This window comes from Mugil cephalus, chromosome 4 (genome assembly GCF_022458985.1).
Source record: "Mugil cephalus isolate CIBA_MC_2020 chromosome 4, CIBA_Mcephalus_1.1, whole genome shotgun sequence".
Classification (NCBI taxonomy): Eukaryota; Metazoa; Chordata; class Actinopteri; order Mugiliformes; family Mugilidae; genus Mugil; species Mugil cephalus.
The window spans coordinates 18,243,327-18,269,288 of NC_061773.1; the positions used below are offsets into that span (position 1 = coordinate 18,243,327).

Genomic DNA, 25,962 nt, shown 5'->3' on the forward strand with positions numbered 1-25,962 from the left:
GACTGTTGTTGAAGCAGGGAACACCACTACAACATGTAAACTATTTACAGTAAGCACCATGTAGGACGAAGACACCGACGCTGAATCTGTTTGTCAGTCATTTATTTCTTTAGATGGAATAATTGTGCTGCCAACGTAAAGGCGTATTGGTTAAGGCGTGATTAGTGGTGGCACAATGCTGGACTCCGTTAAGCAAAGCAGGATGATTTAATCACATCAAAGCATCGCCATTAAACACACTGCGTAATCAATGTGTGCATTATGTCAAACAAACAACAAAACGGAAACGTTAATCGAGGATTGAGGATGGAGGAGTCATTGGCTTGCATTCAGATTTCTCTACACTGGCATTACGAACGTAATACCGCAAATTACTGACAGCAGTCAACGGGCTACGGTCTTCCATCTGGAGTGATTCAAAGTGCATAGAGGTAATATGACAATGGTCCATACGGTCTTGAAAGCACAACAGGAATGTCATGAGAGCCCATGTTTTGCCAGCAGGTCTCATAAGAAGAGAGAGTGCATTCTACTGCAGCTTTACATTTACAGTTGATTAGGCTCTTAATATTTTTCAAAATGATTTCATCGTACTAAAAAAGGAGATACAGCATTTGACGAATTAGGAGATGCATTAATAGCTCTGTTACAGTAAAAAAAAAAAAAATAATTTATAAAAGAATGCCAGCAGTGCTGACGTTTCTTCCATCTGCTGTTTGATTAAAAGTTAAATTAAAAAATGCAGCCAGCTAAAATACTGCTTTAGTTTATATTGCACAGCCTACTTTATGTGGGAATTACATCAGGCGATCCCACAAGCAAGAAATGCATAGCTGACCATCGTTACTAAACATCGACAGGACTCCAGCCTCATCCTCCGCTGCTCTTAGCACCAGGCCAGTCCGTGATCCGGTCACCGCCTCCTGCGCCTGCAGGTCAGCCGGCAGCGAGGGCTCAGTAGGTGAGATGGCTTAGGATGAAGAGGCGATCCTCCTCCTTCCTGATCCACTTCAGCAGCTTGCTGACAGCAGAAACCGCCAAGGCCTTGGTCGCCAGCGGGCTGAAGCAGAGGTAGAGCTCGAAGCCGCTGGTCACCTGAAGGAAAGAGAGCAGACTGAGACGAGGGGCACGAACGAGCTGCACGAAGCAGCTTTGGCTCACGTTCAATGAGCAAACTTGCTCCTTGTTTAAAGGTAAACGATTCGTTTTTTTATACAATTAAAAAGCCAGTGTTTAGCTCACCTTTGGTAAACTTTGTTAGTACCATCATTTGGAAGTATAAAGTATTGGCATCATTTACATAAACATAAATAATTTATTTCTCCATGATGCTAGACTAAATCTATCTATTGCTATTAAAACTATTTTCTTCTTATTTTTAGCCTAAAAGCATAGGGATAGTTCAGTTTGTTTGATGCGGGTTTGTATGTTGTACTTGTTTGTGTTACTTTGTGACTATAGTGTTTTAACATGTTCACTCAGATGCAAACTAACCAACCAAACTCACAGACTAAAATAAACAAACTAGCAGCAGATGAGTTAATCCCCCGTTTTCCACTTTAAAATTCACGTTTTTGTCAATGGACCCTGGTGGCTTTAAACAAGCCATATAATAGGTTATCTGAAATAAGGTAAAGCTGTGATAATATTCTAAAAACAGCCTTTTAATATCATCTTTTTTTTTTTTTTAAATCGCAGTCGTTTTAGGTGGCGAAAAAAAATCCTCAACAGCTGACTGCTTGGCTTCTGTGCCGGTGCTACTGTCTGCTTCTCCTAATTTGGGAGGTGTGCCAGCCCCCACCTACTGTAGGCCACACGCTGACTTCAGATAAATACCTCATATAAACTCACTTCACAGAAACAAACCGTCCCCGTCGTCTCGCCATCTATATTGACCATTTATTCAGTGCAGTTATTTCGCATTAGGTAAATGGAAAGTGCAGAATGAATGAATTTAGAGAATCGCTGCTCTGAATCACATGCTCCATGGAACTTCATTGCCCATTACAAAGCAAACAGCAACCGCTGAGTGAGTGATGCAGCCTGTGATCGTGAGCACCATGTGAGAAATATTACAACATAACTGCTTATTGCTCTGTAATATCTTTTTACTGCAGTCAATGTGCTGCAATGTATTGTGTTAGTACTGATAAAGAGTGAAGTGTAGTTTAATGTCATAGTCCCTGTAACTTACTGTATTCCAGTAACTAAAATATCTAATGTTTCTTACTTTTGCGTGAATAAAACAGGTGTATAAGAGTTATTTCTATAACGTTAAGGAACTGAGTACTGTGAACTCTTAATATTGATCATTTCTTTTAAATCTGAGATAAAAAAAAAAAAGTCATATTATTATTTTATAACTTAAGGCCCATAATATGGTGCCCTCGAACGGTTATGCGCACCCATGCCAGTAGGTTTTCACTTTCACTGCAGCGGTAAAGGAAGCGGAGGGGTCTGGTGGGATGGTGCAAGCAGCTGTGGAGGTCTTGGTACAAGCCCATCAGTCTTTCCTGCTCCTCATCAGACTGGTACACCGGCGGATACTCCGGACTGGAGGAAGACAATCAACACAACACCCATGATGAAACATGAAAAAAATAATTACTTCACAGAAACTACACAGAAAAAATCTAGATAGCCTGGATTTAATTTCAAAATCAGTGTTGATTAATTCTACAGATCTGATCGCAGAAAATGATTTAACAGTTATTGGGATTATTGATTAATTTTTCAGGTAAGTTCTTTAATTTAAACATTTCACCAGGTATAATTACCCACCAGGTATACAGCCCTGAGCTCTTTGATTTGTACAGGAAGTGCCTGAGCTCCGGGATGGCGACCTGTGCTACGGAGTAGCTGGGACCCTTGAGCGCCTCCTTCAGGGCCTGGTAGGCGCTGCGCTTACTCAGCCTCTCCAGGAAGCGCTTCTTGCAGTCAGACATGTTAAAAAAGTCCTCTCGGTCGGTGGAGACCAGGATGAGGCAGAGCTCGGACGCGGGCTCCAGGTAAGAAATGTGGGCGTGGAAAAATCCCGCGGTGTTGAACTTTGGCAGGCAGATGGGCGTCCAGCCCTCGCCCTCCCTGAAGGACGAGGACGAGCCGACGAGGTTGAACACGAGGTGCAAGTCTATGTGGTGCAGGAACTGGTCCTTCTTTCGGACCAGGGTGACCAGGCGGTCGCCGGCCAGCAGGATGGAGAAGACCAGGCTTTTGGACTTGGCGGCCTGCAGGCTCGACGAGACCACGTCCCGGGCGGAGCTGGCGAGCGGCAGGCAGGTGACGGCGCTGAGCAGCAGGCCGGGGTCTCGGTCCAGCCGGTGCAGCAGGTTGTCTGTGAGATACTCGGAGCCGGCCAGCAGGCGGCGCAGGTCGTAGTTCTGCTTGTGCTGGAAGATGTGGTTGAGCTGGGTGAGGGTGAGCAGGCTCACGATCTGGTAGTAGATGTACTGCAGCTCCCGCAGCAGCTCCTTGTCCGACTGACAGGTCCGGGACACGCCCACCAGGACCAGAGGACTCTTGGTGAGGAAAACCACTTTGCACCCATCTGACACAAACACGTGAGCAGACGTTAGATTGGACCCGACATATTTGTTTTGACACATTTGAAAACGCACTTTTAACTCGTGTATCTGTCACCGATTAAAGTCTGTTCTGACCTGCGTGGATGGAGCGGATGATGTTTTTCTCAGCCTCCACGAAGGAAACGAGGGCCATCATCACGCCCATGGTGCTCGACAGAGCTTCCTCCGTGCCGTAGCGGGTGTAGATCGGCTTTCCCGCTTCGCTCAACACGAACACGTGTTTTCTGTGACTCCGCCACGCCTCGCTAGTCACGTCCTCCTCCTTGGGCCTACTCTCCGAGTGCTGCTCGTCTACGGCTTTGTCCCCAACCAGCACCTGGAGCTCCTCTGCGCACTGGCCGTCGGGCTCGTCCAGCTCAGCTGCACTCAGGCTCTCTTCCTCAGTGTCAGCAGTCAGGTCCTCAAAGGACTGAGTATGGACGAACATGGCGCTCTCCTGTCCGGCACCTGAATTAACGCAGGTAGAAATAATCATTTAGAGCAAACTCATTTTAGTTAAGGGGCCACACTCAAACACTTCGATCTCCCGGGGGCCAGACCAGTAATACAATAGCTTATTAACTTAAATAAATAATGACAACTCCTACTTTAATGCAAAGAAATACAAGTACATGTAATGAACAGCTGTAAATTTGTTATGTAGTGCAAGGTGCAATTTCTTATTTTAGTGAATATTTTCAGCTGTTATCTTCAGTGTAATTTTTGCAAATTCATCCCACGGACCAGATTGGAACCTCTGGCGTGCCAGTTTTGGCCCCCGGGCCTTATGTTTGACACCCCTGATTTAGAGTAAGATATGCATGTGTCCCGTAAAACATTTTTTTTTAAGTTAACCTGCATTGACCTCAGCTCATTCAAGAGACTCTAATTGACCGTACGGGACACATTTCATCCTCCCATGATGCTTCGATTGGAAACACTCAGGGAAGAAGCCATGCGGTGCTCTCTAACAGGTGGAGCGGTTAACCACGCGCACATTTGCCAAACCACCACTAAGTGCTCACCCTTCATCTGTCTTCTCTGTGTGCACTATCAACTTTGTTATTGGCTTTATTTATTAATCAAGCAAACTTCAGCACTTCAAATTTCAATTAGCACTAGAAAGGTTTGTAAGAAGATTATTTGTTTTTGTTTTAAATAAAAAAAAAAAAAGACATCAGTGATGAAGATTCGATGGTTGTTTTGGTAAATGTACACGTCATTAACACCTTTTGGTGAACAGCACAACAGCCACCACTTCCCTAAGCGTTCATATGGGAACCAGGGGCTGCAGTCTTTCCTGCCATGGCTGAAACAGCTCAGCTGGGACCCACTATTGGTTGGGTATGGATATCTATTTAAAAAAATAAAAAATTGAACATTGAACAAAACTTAACTGTTGTTAGAGCCAGTTTGGAATAATCAAACCTAAGGTAGAGAAGAAAAATACAACTCTGGTAATGAGTGAGCAAGATAATGCTGCAAAAATGTCCTGTTTATCTCCAGTTAAACAAGAGCTAATCCAGACGACGTTGCATCATTTCCCCCGTCAGCGTTGGATTTGTTCAAGCAGGATGTAACGTGACATACGTCGGCTGCCTCAGACATGATTTCACCGCTTCACACTTGTTAACATGCTCCCAGCGTGCAGTCAAGACCAGTTTACATTGTTACAATTTTTGTGAAAAGGATACGGCATCAATTCTGCCTTATAACGCATTATTATTTATACACACTAACCTAACAGTGCATTTAGGACACAGTGAATTCAAGTGCTACTTATCATTACATATTATGTTGTTTATCATAAGAACATTGGCTTTAATCAACCGGCAAAGTGTATTTATGTTAAACGTCTCATTACACGAATAGGACCTGTGTCTCACACAAATACACACTTATTCGTCTGTGTCTTTGAGTGGACGTCCACTGACATACAGCTTTCCCTAACCCCTTAAACTAAACATCATTTTCAAAAGTAAATAACCCTAAAACCAGGCGTAAACCGAGTTGGTAACAAGTGATCGCTCTCAAATGCCCAAACAGATGTTAGTACAAACACACCATCACAAACTGTCAGTATATCCACCCCCAGCGCTGCACGGTGGAAAAAATGGAGAAGTCTGAAAATTTAAATGTTTCACAATCAGAAGAAGTGGTTTTTGTGGTAAAGTGTTGCCTAGAAACAAGCGGTCAGTGGGAAGTCTCACCACGGTACAATTTTAAATTGCAGGGGCCATAGAGGAAGTTACAGAAAAGTACTATTGCGTTAAGTGTGACATTATTGAAGATTGTGATATGATTAAAATGGATATCAACTGGAAGCTTCTTCTGGTGTGTTGGAAACATTGTACACATGTACTGTAAGCATGTTAGAGGTCTTGTCAGGCAATCCCATGGGGGTTTTACCGCAAGATGCCACAATACTTGAATAAGATTTTATCCAGGAGTTATTTGATCTACTTATCCATTCCCCAAGATGTTCGGATTGACATGGAGACTTTGAAATGACAGTGGATTGTGACTTCTGTGGGTTGTGAAATGGTTCAAAATGTCATGATGCACACGGACGATAGCTGAAAGCTCACCTGGCTCGGTTCCCTCCACCAGACCCGGCGTGGGGCTGTCTGCCCTCTGGTTGCGAAGGCGGTCAAAGGGGGCCAGAGTACCATTTTCCCACGACACAGCTGCCCTTTGTGTTTCTCCATCCATCACTGCTACTTATGGCCGGGGAACGCACCTGCAAGACAAACTTACAAACTGACTGACAGACAGAGCGGCAGGACTAAAGGTCAGCAGCTTTCTACCTGAGCGTCTCTATGGTGGAGACGTGGACACTATAAAGTCAATCATACAGAGTTTATGGCCTGACTTTAAGGGATTTTTAATTTCAAACGAACCTTCAAACTAAAGCTGAAGCACAGTATTCTCACTATGGTCTCACTGGAGTCTATATCGTCTGGTAAAGTAATTGTTACTCTCATTCTTTACTTAAATCATAGCTTTATGACTGAGTCTTCCTCCCTAGTAAGAGGCGTCAGATATGCTGGTACACAACTTCAAAGGCTACTTTGATTGCTAACTTTAGCACTGATTCAACAATACATAAAACTAGCTGGGTCACGTTACACCGATTTAAAGAGGTCTCGTGACTCGTTCAGTTATATCCAAACCATTACCTTTCATTTCCGCAGCTGTCTGCCCTTAACAGTTGTGCTCCACAACTCGTTTGTCACAGTTGCAGCAGCTAGCTAACTAGCAGAGTGAAGGCAGAAGTACTTGAAATAAACCGTGCTCGGTTGCGGAAGTAGGAATTGTGGGAAATGAAGTTTTCTTCTGGCGAATCCGTCCGGAGTAGAAAAAAAAGCATCGTTTACAGTTATTATTGATATTATTATTATTTTAATACATATGGTAAGTAGTTTGGTAGCTTGATGTTGCACATTAAATGTTATAATTTCGATTTTTTTTTTAACTGACTTTAATCATTTTTGATCATCATGATGCATTCATCGCAGTTTGGGAAACAAGCATTTGTGATGATTATTAAAAATTCGCAATGTTACAATCACTTAACACTCTTTCTTTATCTCCGAAACAATATGTTTTCATTAAATGATCTAAAAGTGTAAGTAATAATGAAACTGATACTGATGTATTCTTCAATCTCCTCTAATTTGTAACTTCTTCAGAAAAGATATAATATATGGTTTAAAATATAAGCTATGTTTGACGTTTGAAAATGGACACTATTTAATTCATTAAAATGCTACACTGATACATTTTTTTAAAAAATCACGATGAACTGGTGCCGTAAGACACCGCCACGTGCGCCTCGGAGAGACACAGTCGCACCATCTACACTTGAAAATAGAGTGCCCGTCTACATCACGTAATATGGTAAAGCGTGTGAGCGGTTTCATGGTGCATTCATGTGCACCCCGTAAACTCTAAATCTATATCGAATTAGCTTTTTCATACATACATCTGTACATACATCTGTCATTACTTTGTTGTTGTTTTACTACATTCTCAAATGATAGAACAAATGATCATTATTATCACTCATTCCTGCATAGTCATACTTAAAAACTTTATTAAGAAACCAATCAAATAGTTTCCTGCCGACTCCACCAGATTCTTGTTCCACATGTCCGCAGCAACCTCACACAAATGACTTCTCTGGTGTCCCAGCCACACCTCCCTGATGAAGGGCCTGAGGGCAAAGGCAGGACTGAAACTCATCTACATCAGGGAACTTCTGTGCAAGATGAAAACAGGCTGAATCCATTTCGTCACTGCTGAGCCAAGTTTTGTGGTCCAGAATGCTTATCATTTGGTCTTGGTGAATGAATGCCTGTTTGTCTAAAAAAAAAAAGTACTGAACACGCTCACCGATATTTATTTAATACTTTGAACAAAATTCTTTGTTGGTAATGAAGCTTCAAGACGCCTCCTGTATGGAGAAACTAGTCGCATTCATTGCTCAGGTGGGATTTTGGTCCATTCTTCCACACAAACAGTCTTTAAATCTTGAAGGTTATGTGGATTTCTTCTATAAACTTAGTTCTTTACATAGATTTTCAATTGGATTCAAGTCAGGTGATTGGTGGGTCATTCTAGCAGCTTATATTCTTTCTCTGAATCCAGTTGAGAGTTTCCTTGGCTCTGTGTTTGGGGATCATTGTCTTGGTGAAATGTCCACCCTCGTTTCATCTTCATAATTTTGGGTAGATGGCACCAGATTTTTCTCAAGAATGTCTCTGTACATTTTTCCATTCATGCTCCCTTCAGTTATATGAAGTTTGCCAGTAGCATATGCAGAAAAACAGCCCCATGCCTCTGCAATATGCAGAGCATCAAAAAATTGGGAAAAACTCTTCTCCGTGTGTCTCCATGGAAATCTTTAGTAAAAAGCAAAATATTTATATGAGTTGAAGAGAAACAAGAGTGCATAGCTCCTATCCTGCTAAGAGTAGGTGCCCATTCTCTGCCTCAACACCCTGATTCATGGTTCACATGGTCAAGACAAGAAACAAACACAAAATACTGAGGATTTAGTTGGCATTACAGTTGATGACCACAAGAGGGCAATATAACACAACGTTTTTACCTTCACACACACACGACCTTAACTGGAGACAACTGGGTAGATTTGAAACAAAGAAACTCTTCATTTATGGATTTGGAGCTTAACCAGCTATGCAAGAATTCTCATAAATTTGTTACACGTGAAGAATATGCGTTTTGTTGTTTCTGCATTTGTGGTACAAAAGCGACAGTAGTCTACATCAACTTTAAATCTTCAACATTTGAAGGATAAATTTCGTTTATTGTTTTAAAGGGGATTTCTTTGTATTTAGGATGAATATAAAATTTTAACAATTTAGTTTTAATAATCTAATTTCTAAGATCAAATGTCCTCTTTGTTATTGCAGGATATATGGTATTTACAAAATATTGCCTCAGAAATGCATCATTGCTCCCACTGTGTAAGAAATCCGTATAGTCACTACTTAGGTAGGTTGTTTTTAATCAACTGAACTAGAGCCAGAGGAATATTTTGAGTCACCTTAAGGAGGTTCTTAACCGATCAATTTATATTTATTATTAAACTTATACAAATCAATTATAGCAACATTTTCATCCATCAAATGGACAACTGACCACATTTGTTTTGCAATCCAGTCATCCATAGATATAGACTTTCTGCTCTTTAATATGACTCGATTATTCCAAAGTGGCTGAAGCTGTGTTTATAAATCATTTCCCAGTGTAGGAGAACTTGTTGCTGGTACCCTGTCAACCCTCGCAGACCCCGAGGTCCTCCAGTACTGTCCTTTTAACTGTTCCCAGAGTTAGAACAAAAACACATGGTGAAGCCTCATGTTATTATCATGGCAGAGGACCAACATTATTCTGTTGTTTCTTAGTTTTTAGCTCCAGTGTTTTCCTCACAGGGTCCCTCCGCTCTGGGAGGCTCATGACATCACCCACGTGCCGTGACATCACATGACACGTGACATCTCAGCACAACAATAAACCACAACATAATCCCCGCACATCCCCGTGAATGGTTGAGTCGGACGAGGTCACTAAGATGTTAAAAGCAGGAAGTGGGCTGACATTTCGTCCTTTTGTTCCCTGGAACATACGGTGGGATATTTAACTAATTTTAAACTTGAAGATACTTGTCTGAGTCTGATTGTGCCTGAAAGTGTTGATGTATGAACTGTAACTAGTGATGGAGAAACTGAAGCTTTCTGAAGCAATGAATCAAACTGAAGCAATTGTATTGAAATAGTTCAGTGTTTCAAACATTTGATACAATTAAATGTGACGACATCTGCTGGAAAAAAAGTGTACATAGCATCTGCAGTAAACAGCACCGCTTATCAATAAAGGACCTGCAGCATGTGCATTTTAAAATGCTTGATTTATATTCTTTCGATAAAATATTGATATGCTCGTGTGGCTGTGCCTTCATATAATGTATGAACTGTATGTTTTAGTTATATGATTTTTGGGTGGTAGAAGTACAAAATAAAAAAAAATTACAAAATACCAAAGGTGAAATGCTTGTGCAACTAGGGACTGTGGTGACAATGGTTGAATAAAATGCTTGTGAAACTGGGTGAGGGATTTGGGTGGTCAAAGATTTTTATTTAAAAACAGGATCATGTGCCGAATTGGGCTTCAGCATGTTCCTCTCCAGCTTTGGAGAAGACCCTTTTGCATGGCACAGATGTTGCAGGCATATGTAGATATCGTTTGGCAAACTTGTACAAGTTCGGATACATTGCGGCCCAGTATTTTAAAGGGTCTTCTCCTCTGGAGAGGTGGGGCTCTGACAAATACCGCTGAACCTCTACTGTCGCTTCAGCTGTAGTGTTTTGTACTCTGAGTTGCACCTGTGAGGAACAGAACAAGGTGAAATCCAATGTAGGTGTTTTTGTCTCAGTGAGGATTTTTATACAAACTATTGCAACCAACCAACTCTGCAGTCCAGAAGTTCCCAGAGGATATCAGGGGCAACCTCTCGTGTTGAGGGACCAGGGGCTTCCTCCATTGTAGACTATATATATAAAAAAATAAAATAAAAATGGAAATTGACAGTTATTTAAAAGAGCCTATATACAAGCAATGATGAGATAAAGACAAAGCTATTACCTGTGACATGGACACTTTCTCTCCTCAGTCCTGTACATTCTGATGTGGCCCTGGGAACAGCCGTGCATTGGTTTGGATGCTAAATGCTAGTGTTTTGAACCTTGGGTCCAGGACAGTTGCCACCGCCTGGACCCGGATGTTTTCAACATTGCACCTTGCCAATAAAAAGCGCTGCAGCTTTTGGCTTAGTAGCTGTGCACAAGGGTGGTGTAGGTAGGTAGGGATGTGGACTTCTCAGTTATTTTTTGTTGTATCATGCGAATGATGGGTATGACTTTGGACGCTGACAAATTCTTCTCTCCTGAAAGTTCAGTTGTTGCCAGTTGTTGACAGCGGTCCAAGAACCTCAAGGTATACAGACGCAGCCTCGTAGTCCACACAGCTTAGTTGCACCACATCCCCCCCCCCCCCCCCCCCCCCCCCCCCCCCCGTCTCACGCTGCTCGTGTAGACGTGTAAAGAAAGTGGAATTCCATCGGGTTTCAACCTCTTAAATGAGCTTATGAGCTGGCGTTTTCAGTTGTTCTCGGACCTCTGACAGTTTTTCCTTGGCCCCTGTGCTAGTTTTAAAGAAAGAAACGACTTTTCTGTCTCTCGTGCGGATCTCGGCATGCCCAGGTCATTGCCACCACTGCATTTTTTGCCACTAAATTTAAACTGTGGGCAAAACAAGGGAATGTACGTATTCTTGGAAGCCTAGCACAAGCCACCATATTTGCGGCGTTGTCTGTGGCTAGGCAGGGGATTTTGTTTTCAAGGCCCCATTGGTCAATTAAAGGTTCTGGGGCATTGTTTAGACTTTCAGCTGCGTGGGACTGAGGGAATTTAGTGACAAATAACAGAACAGATGACAGATGAAATTCCTCATCTATGTAATGACAGGTGACCCTGAGGAAAGCATCCATATTGACAGATGTCCACATGTCTCCTGTCAGGCTGACTGTCTCCATCTGTTCCAGCTGTGCTCTTGCTTTTCCTTCAGCTTCTTTATATATATTTTTTTTTCTCCACCATGGCCTTCAGTGATTGTCTTGTTGGCAGGGCATATGATGGGTCAATCTTGTTCCCAAAGGCTTTAAAGCCCTTATCCTCAACAGCAGAAAATAGCTGCCAGTCCTGCACAATCATTTGTACCAAGGGTTCATCCAGTTCAGCTTGTCGCCCTTTAAACCAGAAAATTCAGCCATTCACATAAAACTTTTTGAAATGTATTATTCATTTTTTGTAGGTGTAGTCTCTGGGCATTATTATTAATGGCCAGCTCTTGAGCACAGATCAAACACTTGACATTTTAGGGGTAATAAGGCCAAAGTGCTCCAACCCATAAAATCTGGCTCGTTTTGGTGGTCTTGCCTCCATTCTCCCTATATCTCCGATCTCTCCTCACACTCTGCCAAACACTCAGACTATCACACAAACACTTAATGCTCTCACACTCGCTGTACACTCACACTTTCACTAATGTTTCTCTCTATCTGCGCTTAGTATGTAGGTATGAATGTAGGTAGGTTTGTATGAGGTGTATAGGTATGTAGGTAGGTAGGAATGTAGGTGCATAGGTATGTAGGTAGGAATGTAGGTGCATAGGTATGTAGGTAGGAATGTAGGTAGGTAGGAATGTAGGTGCATAGGTATGTAGGTAGGTGCATAGGTATGTAGGTAGGAATGTAGGTAGGTACGAATGTAGGTATATAGGTAGGTAGGAATGAAGGTGCATAGGTATGTAGGTAGGAATGTAGGTAGGTAGGAATGAAGGTGTATAGGTAGGTAGGTAGGAATGTAGGTAGGTAGGAATGTAGGTGCATAGGTATGTAGGTAGGTGCATAGGTATGTAGGTAGGTGCATAGGTATGTAGGTAGGAATGTAGGTAGGTACGAATGTAGGTGCATAGGTATGTAGGTAGGAATGTAGGTAGGTACGAATGTAGGTGCATAGGTATGTAGGTAGGTAGGAATGAAGGTGCATAGGTATGTAGGTAGGTAGGAATGAAGGTGCATAGGTATGTAGGTAGGAATGTAGGTAGGTAGATAGATAGATTCATCCCCGAAGAGAAATTGGCTCTTCATAGCAGTCCAGTACTGAATACAATACAATAAAATACTGACGTAGAAAAATAGAAGGAAAGATAAAAACAAAAACACACAATAGGACAAGGCAATTTAAAAAAAAAACGCAATATATATAGTAAAATATAAGTAAAATATATAGTAACTTGTAATATGAAATATATTACAATTTGGAAGTAACTTGCCCAACACTGAAATTGATGACGTATGCAAAATTCTCCTCTCAAAAACCCACAACATTTTGAGGCCATTTATGTGCATTTTGAGATTGAAAACCTCGCCCTGAATTCAAAACTGTAGTGGCACGTGTTTACATGCACTTAAGTTCTCCTGTTGTAGTCTGATTAAGGCAATAATTCGTTTTTTTCACATGCATTTAAACGCACTGAATGTCACACCTCTTTGCAGCCTGTTGTTGAAGCTTTTCTTGCATTTATCAACAAACAAACACCAAATCCCTAGGTATTTAGTCTCTTTTTTAACTGGTTTATTGTACAGTAAACAATGAGAACAGTTGTGAATGGCCATGGGTTCACATTTGTCAAGGTTTAACCGTATTTTATTAATTAAAGTTCTTTAATACTTAGATCCTCTTTGCAAATAGCTCTAAACATCAATTCTGGAAAACTTAGTATTCATCTAATCAAAAAAGCTTTGTGTACTGTTCAGAACTTCACTGGCAATACGTTTTGGGTCTGTGCATTCTTCCTCGTTTATAATGAGACTGCTTGTTGCATTGTTTTCCTGTCTACGTTTTATGACGAGTTTCTTTCCCCATCCTCAATGGAGATGGTGAAGGAGGGCAGATGTGACTCCATTTGGCTTGGCAGGAGGGGCCAACAGCCTAGGACACTGGCCAAACTCTCTATTCATTAGTATTCAACTGATTTTGGTGTTGTTGTGTGTTGTTGTAACATAAATGTATGGGAGACAGGGGTCAGCAGAGACATCAGAGGAGCCAGTGATTAACTCTTCTCTCTCTTGCCACAGTTTTTGCTGTACGTGCGTAGAAGAAACATTAAATCAAAGAGGACCCTCGGCTGATGCTCACAGTGTGTTAATTTTCCCCATACGATCTGTAGTTGCTGTCTGCCAAAACATTATGACCACCATGACCACACCATTACAGCATTACAGTAGGATGGGTAACCTTATTAACGCAGCAGTTGCTGCCCAGTGGGCCTACACGGTTTGGTGTGAGGGCTCCTCCGAGCCCTGCCACGTTACTGGACCTTCTACCATGCTGTGTGTGTGTGTGTGTGTGTGTGTGTGTGTGTGTGTGTGTGTGTGTGTGTGTGTGTGTGTGTGCATGTGTGAATATGTGTGGGTCTATATGTGGGGTTGTTTTTTATTATTTGTTGTAATGTTTTATGTTTTTATTTTGTGTGAAGCACTTTGTGAGGCATTCTGTATGAAAAGTCAATAATAAAGTTCAATTTGATTACTTGAAGTGTACTTCTTAAAGTTAACTCATACTGTGTGTACACAAGACTGCAACGTATTTACAAAATCACAAGACTGAATGTTGAGAACAAGTTTGATATATTACAAACATTTTAAAACGTACTATACAGTGGATTTACATAAACACCTGCTGAAATCATTAAAAATCTCTATGGAATCAAAGAAAGGAAAAAGTGCACATTTGCTTGTAAAAATGAAAACATAATAGTATCTCCAACTGAGAACTGAAGTCCTTCCTGGTCAAAATAAAGATAAAAGAAAAGTACACATCTTTTTAACCAAAAATAAATAACTGGATAGAAACAGAAACGCTACTTTTCTGAATTCTTTACAGTTACTTCCTTGGCATAGCTTATATTGTTGCATTGCTTTCTTATGATTCGTCTTGTATTTTGCATGGTGGTGCCAGATAACCTGGCCTGTGTTGCAGTTTTATTAACTTGTTGTCATCTTCAGCACACTGGACAGCGCTGTAGCCGTCTCACGATGGAGAGCGTCAGTGTGTCATTAGGAGATGACTTGAGTTGACCAGACTCTCTAATACAGCGGTTCCCAACCTTTTTTGCCCCACGGACCAGTTTAATGTCAGACAATATTTTTCAAGGACCGGCCTTTAAGGTATGGCGGATAAATACAACAAAATATAATGATAGGCCGACAGAAAAACTGGTATTTTCTGAATGTAATAACAAACGTGAATCCACTGTGTATGAAGCTTTGTAACGGCCTCTCAGCCCCACACTCTCTGGTCGTATCAGTAAAGTTTAAAAATGCCTTCAACAACAAAAGATACACCACAAAAACAAATATGAAGTGCATGAAAAATACAACTCACCATGACGCTAAATCAGTGGGATCCTTGAGCTTGTTTGTCTGCAACGAGATTTCTGCTGCACTATAGCTATTGACCACCGAGGCGCACTAATGTAGTTATAATACTGTACACAACAGGTTTGTAAAAAAAAAAAAAAAAAAAAAAAGTGACAAATCATATCAGAACTCTTGCAAGTTTATTATAAAAAAAAACTATAAAGCATGTCAAATAATAATAAAATTAATATTAACTTGGAAGTATCTAACTGTACCTTCTACAATTATAGGCAAAGATTTCCATCTTGATCTCATCAGACCATAACACATTTCTCTGTGTGGTTCTGGGAAGCTGGATTTACTGGATGTTTTAGTAAACTAAAGGCAGGCTTGGACGTTTTTTGTGGTCTGTTTTGGTCAAAAGAGACATACTTTTCGTCGCTCTGCCTCTTAACCAAAGACTGATGAGGAGCAGACAGGCGGTTATCACATGAAAGGAATAACCAGCACTTGCCAGATGCAGACACTTTGATGTTGCTCTACACCCCCTGAAAGCCGTTCCTTGCCCAGTTCTCCCTTTGCCCTCTTATCAGTTTTTTTTAGGGGGGTTGTATTGTTCTCGTTTTTCTTGACAATTTTACTGTTTTTCCATTCTCTGGAAGATGTCTGTATGCACTGAGGGATATTTTCCGATCGCTATCTTCGGGTGAAGATAAGTGTATCCTATTGCGAGCTTAACGAGAATTGGATTCTGAAAACATACCCAACAATGAAAGTGTTGAATCATGCAGCAAAGCTATTCTTTTTTTTTTTTTTCTCAGGGATATAATTTTTTATTATTATTAGTATTAAATCCACAAATGTTCTGGCAAAGTTTATGTGTCACCCTTTTTTAAACATGCTGTTTAAACAGAGATATGTAGACTTCTTGTACCCTCTGCACATATTTACTTACCTTACCGTAGCTCACTTATTGTTTGGGCTGAAAACCGGTAAAACCCCTATTAAAATCTAGATATAATCTTATTTGTTTGCCTATGGGCTAAGTTCCCTTCATTGTGAGTGAGGTGCTTTTTAACATTCCGGTCTCAAGTCAAATAAAAGCCAGTTAGTCGAATAAGACTCAAATACCCTTAATACTTAAAGATGAAGATCTTCAAACATGTGCGTTAGTCGTGTAACGTTAGTTAACCAATATTAGATGTACTTCGGGCATTTTATATCAGCTGCCTCTCCTGAAACAAATCCTCTTTGTTTGTTGTTGAAGTTTTCAGAGCAGCGATAACATCAAAACCAAAACACTTTCAAGTTATTGTTTTGGAGCGAAGCCCTTCCACCGCTGCCCTAATCTGCGTCCTGCTAAAAAAAAAAAAAAAAAAAAAAAAAAGTTCCCTGCTCGGGTTTGTGGTCACACCTACTTGTGGCGACAACGTGTGAGGCGCACGCTGGTTGGCAGCTCCCGCAGTCGTGTGGTGTTTCTTTCTAGCAGACGGTCGACCCCAGCGGGCACATGGTTCTCTTTGATATACTTTGTCACCCTCTCTGGGCCGTTTCCACGGCACTGCTGGGTCTCGTTGTACGCTTGCAGCGCAGAGCTCGCTGGGATCCACAGTCGTGCGCCGTGCGCCTGGCTGGGAAGACAGCTATTGTGACGGGAGCCAATACAGGTTGGTTGATCATAACATGACTATATAGCAGATTGCCGCGATGTCAGTGTAACGTTGTGAATATACAGCATCTGGAAACAATAAGTAGGTGTAAGTCTGATGCCTCTTTTTCTTCTACGTGGTAATTCAAACTAAGCGATTGTTATCCACCACTTAAGTCGGATGTATTGATCTGAGAAAGATAAATAAAAACAGCAAAAAAAGATATTCGGATTTTTGTGGATTTTGTTTTTTGCATTCATACATTCTGCGTAATAGTGTCAGTTTGTTTCTTGGCAAATCAAGGTTAAATTGCAACGGGAGAGGCGAAGGCGCGTCTGGAGTGTGGACTGTGTGAACATGATTTCTCAAGGTGGTTGTCTGGGGACAGATAAGCTGCGGAGTGAGGCCAAAAAAGCATGAACGTTTTGAAAGTGTGCGCTGCGTCAGTAAATCAAGAAGCGTGGGACAAAGAAAATAGGACAGAGCTATTCCGTTTCTTGATGTATTTCGTTGCGTCATTAACACATTGCCCATAGAGCTAATAGATGAGTTCACCCCTGATTACTGCTCACCGTTATCTCCTCAAATAACAAGTGTGTGTGTGTGTGTGTGTGTGTGTGTTCTTCCTTGCAATTACGCCTTTTTTAAACGCAAGAAAAGACTTGGTGATAACTTCTTTTCATCAACGCAACAATAAACAACAGTAGCTTTTCAGCATTTGTTAGAATAATGATTAAATTAATGCACTGTGAGCCCTGCATGTGACAGACTCAAGACTCAAGCTTAAAAAATGCAGCTGTTGGGGGAGCAGGGTGACAGCACAACGGACTAAACTCAGAGATCTGGTGTTATATGTGGACTGACATGCAAAATGGGAAACAGCTGCTGGACCACAGAATATTCCAGAGGATACGACAGGCTGGGGTTCACTGTGTGTGTCAGATGATTTGTGCGCTTGATGGCGGCATCAAAATTAGGCCTCTGTGGATGATTATTAGTAACTCAGGCAATGATTAGCAAGTGAGGGAAAACAGGAAGTTACACATTAAACAGATGTGGGGAGAGTTTATGGTTTGACTTGGTCCAGAAAGGCTCTTAGAGCAACACTTGGGGCGAGTTCGGTAACTTGAGAGGACGGTATGAAGACCTCGGCTGAGGGCGAAGCATGTGTGCCTTGGCAAATGATTTCCGTGCACGCTTGTGCCATCATTTCAAAACAATCATTTGATATGAATTGATATTGTCATTTTCTGAATTTTAACCTCCAGACTTTGACGCCAATCCAGTTACCTACCTACCTACATCTTGTTTTCTTTTCTCCTCTTCTTCTTTTTTTTTCTTTCTTGTTTCACTTTCAAACTGACAGCCTCTAATTTAGGACTGGCCACAGTCATCCCATCTAAATGTCGCAAAGAGTCATGCAATGAGATGTGACCGGACTGAGTGTGCAGAGTTGTGTCAGACTGGGGCTCCTCGGGAAGTTCTCCCACCGTCATCAAAATCTGAGCACAGTGTTGATGCTGTGGTTTAAAGTTTGTTAGCCCACAGGGGACCCCTAAGCAGTTGTCTGCCTTGTCTCTTTAAAAGCTGTGATTCTGCTACCTGTCCTCCAGACCAACGGCAGCCTAGTTCATTAAAAAGCCCTCTTTCATTTGCAGCATTCGTATTTTTGCCCTCCCGTGCCACCAAAGTGAACCAAAGTAGCCCCTGTTAAAGGAATTTTTGTTCCACATCCAAGCTTCCTTTTTGCTTCCTGCAACATCTTAGTGAATCATCGCGTTCCCAATCTCAAAGGGAAATTACTTTTTGTTACAGCAGCTCCTACTCTAAGTGTACCAGTGTTCAGAACAAACAGCAATTTAGACAATATGAACACCTTTTCACAGATTTAGTAGGCAGTTGTAATAAGAATACACACATCAATGTAAAAAATATGTACCAGTTCAGTTTGTTGGCGTCCGCTACCTTCCTGTCAGCCAACATCGGGCCTGCTAGCCTTTATTACTGACAGCATTTCAGTCAGATCTTCAGTCAGCCATACTGAACTTGTGGTGGCTGTCCAGTCGGAGGTCGGACCCAGAACGCAAAAGACCAAAATCACGTGTAAAAGTCAACAAGACTGACTTTTGATCCAAAATAGGCAAAACTAAAGGCGCTGGGCTCTCCAGGGAAAAGTTAGCACAAAATCGGCTGTTTAGGCATGAAACTGTCTTTCTCAAGGAAGCACTAAAAGCAAAAATAACACAAGGGACAAATAAACATTCTCAGCAGGAAAGAATTCTCAAGCGCCAGCTCAGACCTAGAAATTCAGAATTATCTGGAACTGGAGGGGAGACACGGCGGTCCTATAAAGTGCACTAACTAGAGATTTATGACAAAGAAAGAAATAATGCAGGGGGAGAGAATCAGTACAAGGAGCCGGAAGCGCAGGATTATCAGGGCCCTCTGCAGGCTCGTCGGCCACCATTAAGGGCTAGCGTTCCAGCTGTTGTTTCCACTCCTGTTAACATCAAGCTGCTCTGCTCTCCAGATGTCTACATGTTACCCCAGCCAGCTGAAATATAGTTCCCATTACTTTTTCCCAACCTGTAATACAGATTGAACCCCCCCCCCCCCCCCCCCCCCCAACATAGTTCAGTGACATGCCATTCCATCCGGTTTGGCAATTGTCATCTGGGCTCTGTGAGGGGAGAGAGTGCTAGAAGAAGACCATAAAACACAGCCGCCATATGTGACATTTCCTTGACGGCTGATGAAATCATCGCTCCAAACATGCTGACCTGTTAAAAACACCGTCTTGTATAAACTCAAGTATAAACTTGTAAAAACGCAAAAAGGTTTTGCTAATGTGATTCCATACGTGTTATTTTGTGGTTTTGACATCTTTAGACGCTTTCAGCAGACATATGACTTGTACGGTGTATTAGAGAAAATAAAATCCATCTCCGTGCTATTTTTGGAATGGTATCTTTTATTTACTTCCCAGAAAGTTCAAAATTCGAGACTTACAGAAAATCTCAACGATAAAGAGCCTAACATTTTGTTGGCAGGCAGAACAGCAGCATGGCATCAATAAAGTTTTGTAATGATAACATCTGCCGACTATTTTTCACTGAGAAAGATCAAAACAACAATTTTTTTTTTTTTTTAACTTCAAAGTCCATGACTGAAGTTGCATTTTTTGCTGCACTGAAACATCCGGCCCACATTTAACCTCGGTAAATGGGTGCATTTTTAAGAGTCGTGTACCAGCACTGATCACTTGAATGCAACAAAACACAAAATGATAAACCTAAAAACCAGTAACTTTGCAGTATCTTTATGCTGTCAACAACTTACTTATTTTTGCTCTCTCCCATGTCCACTCTGATAAGGGATTGGAAAGTTCATTGCCCTGGACTTTGCACGGCGCGGGGCCCGTGTTATCCTGGCATGTCGAAGCGAAAGCCGGGGTACGGAAGCGCTTAATGAAATCAGGGAGAAAACGGGAAACTCGGACGTCCACCTGCGCCTGGTGGACCTTTCCTCTCTGGACTCTGTCAGGGATTTTGCCAAGGGGATTCTGGAGGAGGAGAAAGCTCTCCACATCCTCGTCAACAATGCTGCAGTCTCAGGTGACCCATGTCCCAGGAGCAGAATGTGTTTTAAATCTCAACTAATAGATGCATTTTGGGAAGCACAAGTAAAAAAAATATTTGCCGCACACAGTGGTTTATTCATATATGTTTTGCAGTCCTTTTGGACTTTTCCCAGCAGCAACTATAAACCAAAGTCTAGTTTAGCTGCACAAAAGCTGGTAGGACCCTAATGGAAAACATGAACCCCGCACACAGAGAACATGGCGTTCATAATTCACCATCTGTTGCACATCTGGAAACAAGCCATAAGCCATAACTCTATGGTTTCCACTGGTAACAACCTTGCTTACAAAACACACTGATTACTGGATAAATAAACCAACCCAGCTTTGTGTGTTTTTAAATTTCGCAAGTCAACTGCTGTGAAACAGAGGCATGTTTGTAAGTGTTTACAGGAGGTGATGAGCTCTTTATGTGACCTATATGTCCGTGAACGTAAAGATGAGAGTTTGTTTATTGGGACTGAATGTGTAAATGCCCTTTATTTTTAAGAGGGAGAAGTTATGTAATCTTAGGTAGCGTTGGGGGGTTGTTGTAATGGTTAGGAAATGCATATTAAAAAAGGAGAACGCACACTGAAACAAAATGGTACAGAAGAGAAAGTGGAGTCTCACACTGATAGCTCTCAGGATTACTTGAATGGAAAAAGTTGCAGGCATAACCAACGTTTCGATCCAAAGGAAGGAATACATGCAAAATTTTAATATATTGAAGACGGTTGACGTCAGTGTCAAGACACCAAGTTAAAGGCGATGCAATCTGGAATGCATATTGTCAGTTAAGAACTCATTTATACAACATTTTGTGGACAATATATATATATATATATTTTTTTTAATTTCCACTGTCAGGTTTACCCAAACAGATTACCAAAGATGGGTTGGAGTTTTCCTTTGCCACCAACCATTTGGGGCCATTTCTTCTCACCAACCTGCTGCTGGGTAAGCTTTGATGCATCAGCCATACTGTGGATATGAAAACTGCCTGGCATCGTCATGATTTGCCGAACATCTTTTTTTTTTTTCTGTCTTTATATTTCTTTATGTTTTCCATCTTTGCCTGCTTCTGTTTCGTTCCAGACTTGATCAAGCGTTCAGCTCCAGCCCGCATTGTCACCATCAGCTCGGTCAACCATAAAAAGGGTGAAGTGGACTTCTCGCACTTTCGTGGCGAGAACCTGCTTGGTCACATGGACCAAATCTACAACCACACAAAGCTCCACAATGTCATCTGCACCAATGAGCTGGCACGCAGGCTAAAGGAGACAGGTGGGCTGAAATTTGCGTCATTGTGGCAGTGGTATTCCAGATGTCCCAGATGTGTAGCGAGAAATTATAGTTCTTCATGAGGGATCCTAAGGCATTGCAAGGTCAGACCACTCGAGATACTGTATGTAACTCCCCAAGCGAATTCTGGGGCTCTCCTCCCCACCTAGTTAATCCTGGTAAACCTTTAAGGGGTTTACCAGGAGGCATCCTCACCAGACTCCTGAACCACTTCAGCACCTCAACAGTAGCAACGGTATCTGTGCTCCAAGCCCCTGTAAGGATGTCCGATCTCCACACCTTATCTCTGAGCTCAGCCAGCCCTAATCTGCGATGCCATTCTTTCTGCCATGACCCAAGGTTCATCACCAGAGATGAGGGTAGGAATGTAGATCAACGGGTAATTTGATCTTTTCAGCACGGACTTTGCCACAACTGCCCATCTCTCGCTCCAGTAAAGCTAAGAGCGGCGCTCACGATGCCTTGACCAGTTTAAAAACGCTTTTTCTAACGTAAATTTTCACATAGTGGTGGCGAATCCCTTTAAATTTAGCTTGAATCAAAGTTTCTTACAGAAGTGGGTCACATCCACATTACCCACCATGCAACTTTACCACCAACTGAGTCAGATTTTTGTCATTTGTTTCAACTTGTCATCTTACCAACAACAAATCCATCATGTTTGGTGCAGCTTCCTGTGGAGCCAGAAGAAGCTCTGTACAAAGCCTAACTAATACTGTCTCTATTGTGTTCAAATGCCAAGGACAGCTTTGTCACTTCAGCTCCAAGGCGTGTTCAAACACACTAAGTGGTTTGAACACATCGTACATAAATTGTGAATTGTCTGTGTGTAAAGCGTGTACACAGTAATAAAAGGCTTGGTGGTAAAACACAATTGAATGCGCTCTTCCAATCAGCAGTGCAGCTTAAGCTTTCCCTTTTCGGTAATTTCCTGTTACTAAAATAGCATTAAGAGGAAGCCTGGACGTATTTTCTGGTGAGACTGGTTTCCTTATTGTTACCTCCCTATTTGTGTCTGCATTGTACTGTACTGTTGTCTAAATATCATATGTGCCTGCTTTTGTTGCTGCGCCCGTACTAGGTGTCACGGCAAACTCGGTCCACCCTGGTGTTGTCATGACAGAAGTGATGAGACACTATTCTTTCTGGATCCGTTGCCTCTTCAACGTCATTGGGTTTTTCTTCTTCAAGGTACCCATGTCATGCATGTCACACAGCTTTGTCATTATCACGAGAACCTCTCCCTGATTTGCTGGCGCCTTCTCAAACGCCTCGCTTGGTTCACAAAGTAAAATGAGAAACATGGTTTGACAGAATTCTGAATCAGCATGCGTAATGAGAGGGAGGCATGCAGGAGGTCAGCACAGAGAAGCTATTTCCCAAGAAATACCAGAGTACCAGAACTGGTTCACGATAAATATGCATAATGAAAGGCGTGTGGTGCCACGGAGAGGTTTAACCTTCCTGTTGTATTTCGGTGTAAACAGACAATTTGGGAACTTAGTGATGTTGAAAAGTTTAGATGAAACACATTTTTCCTTTGAACATGCACACAATATTGTGAAATTTTATGTGTGGCCATGTTGCAAGCATTAGTTAAAAAGTTTGCAACTGTCTCCACGACGATATATTGTCTCAGAAAGTGAACCTAAGGGCACAGTGTAAAGTTGCCTTAACCTAAGGCAGCTAGACTAAGAAAACAATGGCTTAGGCAAATGCAGTTCCAATGCAGTCCCATCCACAGAGGATGTATGTATGTATGGCAGGAAGCCTCAGAAGAGACAACGTTCAGACACTCTATGTGAGACTAGGCTCCAAAAAAGAATGAATTGTGTTCAAGGGGGTTGGTGAAAAGTCAGGAGGGTAGACACCCAGGAGGATATCAGAGCAGGAGAATCTGGGAATCGGCAAAGCAAAAGCAAATAAACACTAAAATCTTTTCACTGGCAGAACTTGAGCTTAATGTGCAAACCACTGAGACCAGGAAAGGAAACACCACAACAAGCAATACCACATGTTTCACAGCTCCTCTGCGGTGCGACCTCACATTGCAATAGGCGAAAACCTCTGTGGTTTCTGTGGCTTGTCTTTTCCTCCCCTGCAACGTTTTGCACTTCAGCAGGAGTCATTTTCCTGCAACAGGATGACACATTTTTCACTCAGCATTGACTTATTCACTTATATACGAGGATGCGCATAACATCGTGAGTTTTGACAGATTACCCCAGAAATTCATCTCTAAATTGTTCCAATTTTAGTAGTTTTAGTCATCTTAAGGTTTCTCCTGTTTCTAAGTAAAGTGCCGTGACAGGTCCAGGCTGGTGGGAGACTTCCCATGATGCACTCAGCATTTATCCACCACGATCCTTTCTGTCACTATCTATGCAATCATATGTTTCTGAATCATATGCTATGCTTGTGATTAACTTGCTGGCCCATTTCCCTCCTCTGTATTTACTCAGCATATAAAGCAGATGAGTCCCGAGATATAAGCTGCGTTCCGCTCAAAGATTTATTCATCTTAATCAGTTAATTATAGGAATTTTTTAAAGCCTTCCCTGTTTTGATGGAGAGCCAATGCAGGGATCTAGGAACTGGAAAGGAAAGTGGCCTGACCCTAATGAGGACCTGCAGAGTCGCTCTGGGTCACACTCTAAAAACTGCTGGGTTAAAAATTAACCCAAGTTGATCAACGATGGGATATTTTGACCCCAGTGCTTGGGTTACCCCGTTTAACAAAGAACCCAATCCAATGAGTAAAAGTTACCCTATTCAGGGGTTAAAAATAACACATACACTGGGTTGTCTCACTGCGTTACAGCTGGAACCAAAGAAAATTAAAACATGTAAATAAACTAAATACAATATAGAATAAATAAATATAAATAAACAAAACACAAATGTATTCAAGTTTAGATCAAGACAACATTTCAAAATCAAACACTGTCTAGACCAGAGAGGTCAAACTCATTTATGAATCTTCCTCCCCCTCCTCCTCCACTCCAGTGTTTTTATTCGTCACCGCTTATCCATCATTTCTAGTGAAATTATGTAACAACAGCTAGCACAATAGCTAACGTGAACTGTTCCGTTTATTGAGCTACATTAAAGTTTAAAGATAAGTATGCGATTTGAATTAAGCAAAAATGATAACTACACCCTGAACCACCACACATTAAATTGTGAAATTCATCACTATAGTTAAGGAGAGAACGTGTAAAGCGGCTGCTAACTTAACTTTGTTAATAAATATCCTAAAAAAAAAACGTCAAACCTACTTGCGAACCGTGGCTGTGAATTATATTAAGTTTGAAACTATTAAAAATATAAGTATTCAATTTGATCTACTAGGAAACATCTTATGTCTGAGGTGCACTTCACTCTCCCTCTGTCCAGTCACTCAGATCAGCACAAAACTGGATTTCAACAATGAATGAATGGGAAAATGAATGAACCAGGAGCAGAGTCAAATCAACCCAACTTTTGTTATGAACTGATTTCTCATTCTAAACTTCTCAAGTCTTAAAAACTGTTTCGAAACATTTATGCCTCTGTCAGTGACACAGAAAGCGGCTTTTTCTATTGGTGAGTCGTGAACATTAGACCCATAAAAATTTTACGGTCAACCGTGTCAGATGTCTCCCTGGGATCCAAGGACACATGAGTAGTAGTTTATTACATTCTAGATAGTTATCTGTGATTTGTATCTGCACATATATACAGTATATATATGCTCCAACCAGCCATCAGAGTTTTACTTTCTATCAAGATTAGACAACAACTCCTGACTGTTTGCGTATTTGCACCTGAAGACATTTCAACATGCACATGCATAACTTTTGTTGACTCCTCTTCTCCACCTTTGTCTCCCTCTCAGTCTCCAGAAGAGGGCGCAGTCTGTCCAATCTACTGCGCGGTAGCAGAAGAGTTAGAGGGGGTCACTGGGAAGTATTTTGACAGCGACTGCTCCCTGGTTCTCCCTGCCCCTTTGGCCCAAGACGCCGCCCTGGCGGTCAAGGATTTTGAGGTCTGCGAGAGACTGACATCAAAGCTCTGAGACAGCTCTCTGGCAAGATAACGGGAAAGGGGGTCAAATTCCACCTCCTTACTGCACTTATCCACTGAGCCGGTCTGATGTGGGGTGAGGAGCTGCCTGTGAGGCCCTTTGCGGAGTTACGGACGGACATATATGTTCTATCAAAAACTGTGAAACTAACTGTTAAGTGTATTATTCCTTTATGAAGAAGAAATAAAATAAGGTTTGTCACTTGCAATAATACGCTCAGTCACTTTATAAAAAGGCAGCATAACAACTGT

At 41.7% G+C, this 25,962-nt stretch overlaps 2 protein-coding genes and 1 non-coding gene across 4 annotated transcripts; 1 reads left to right on the forward strand and 2 right to left on the reverse strand.

Annotated features, from left to right (window-relative positions):
• Nucleotides 1–85: 85 nt before the first annotated feature.
• Nucleotides 86–6,868, reverse strand: mon1a (MON1 secretory trafficking family member A). Its single transcript, XM_047583672.1, has 6 exons — nt 6,743–6,868; nt 6,152–6,303; nt 3,660–4,031; nt 2,782–3,547; nt 2,406–2,553; nt 86–1,095 (listed from the first exon to the last, which is right to left on the reverse strand). Exons 2-6 carry the CDS (start codon nt 6,273–6,275, stop codon nt 955–957), a joined length of 1,551 nt encoding a protein of 516 aa, XP_047439628.1. The 5' UTR covers nt 6,276–6,303; nt 6,743–6,868; the 3' UTR covers nt 86–954.
• Nucleotides 6,869–8,402: 1,534 nt separating this feature from the next.
• On the reverse strand, nt 8,403–8,517 carry LOC125007518. The gene has a single exon (XR_007112732.1). It is a non-coding gene; the product is annotated as a U5 spliceosomal RNA (small nuclear RNA).
• Nucleotides 8,518–16,481: 7,964 nt separating this feature from the next.
• zgc:64106 (uncharacterized protein LOC393348 homolog) lies at nt 16,482–25,919 on the forward strand. Of its 2 annotated transcripts, XM_047584295.1 has the most exons (6): nt 16,483–16,739; nt 20,096–20,335; nt 21,211–21,300; nt 21,439–21,627; nt 22,727–22,836; nt 25,523–25,919. In XM_047584295.1, exons 1-6 carry the CDS (start codon nt 16,583–16,585, stop codon nt 25,700–25,702), a joined length of 966 nt encoding a protein of 321 aa, XP_047440251.1. In that variant the 5' UTR covers nt 16,483–16,582; the 3' UTR covers nt 25,703–25,919. The 2 variants fall into 2 exon arrangements, with proteins under 2 accessions (XP_047440252.1, XP_047440251.1); XM_047584296.1 differs by lacking the exon at nt 21,211–21,300 and having other exon boundaries at nt 16,482–16,739.
• The last annotated feature ends 43 nt before the right edge of the window (nt 25,920–25,962 follow it).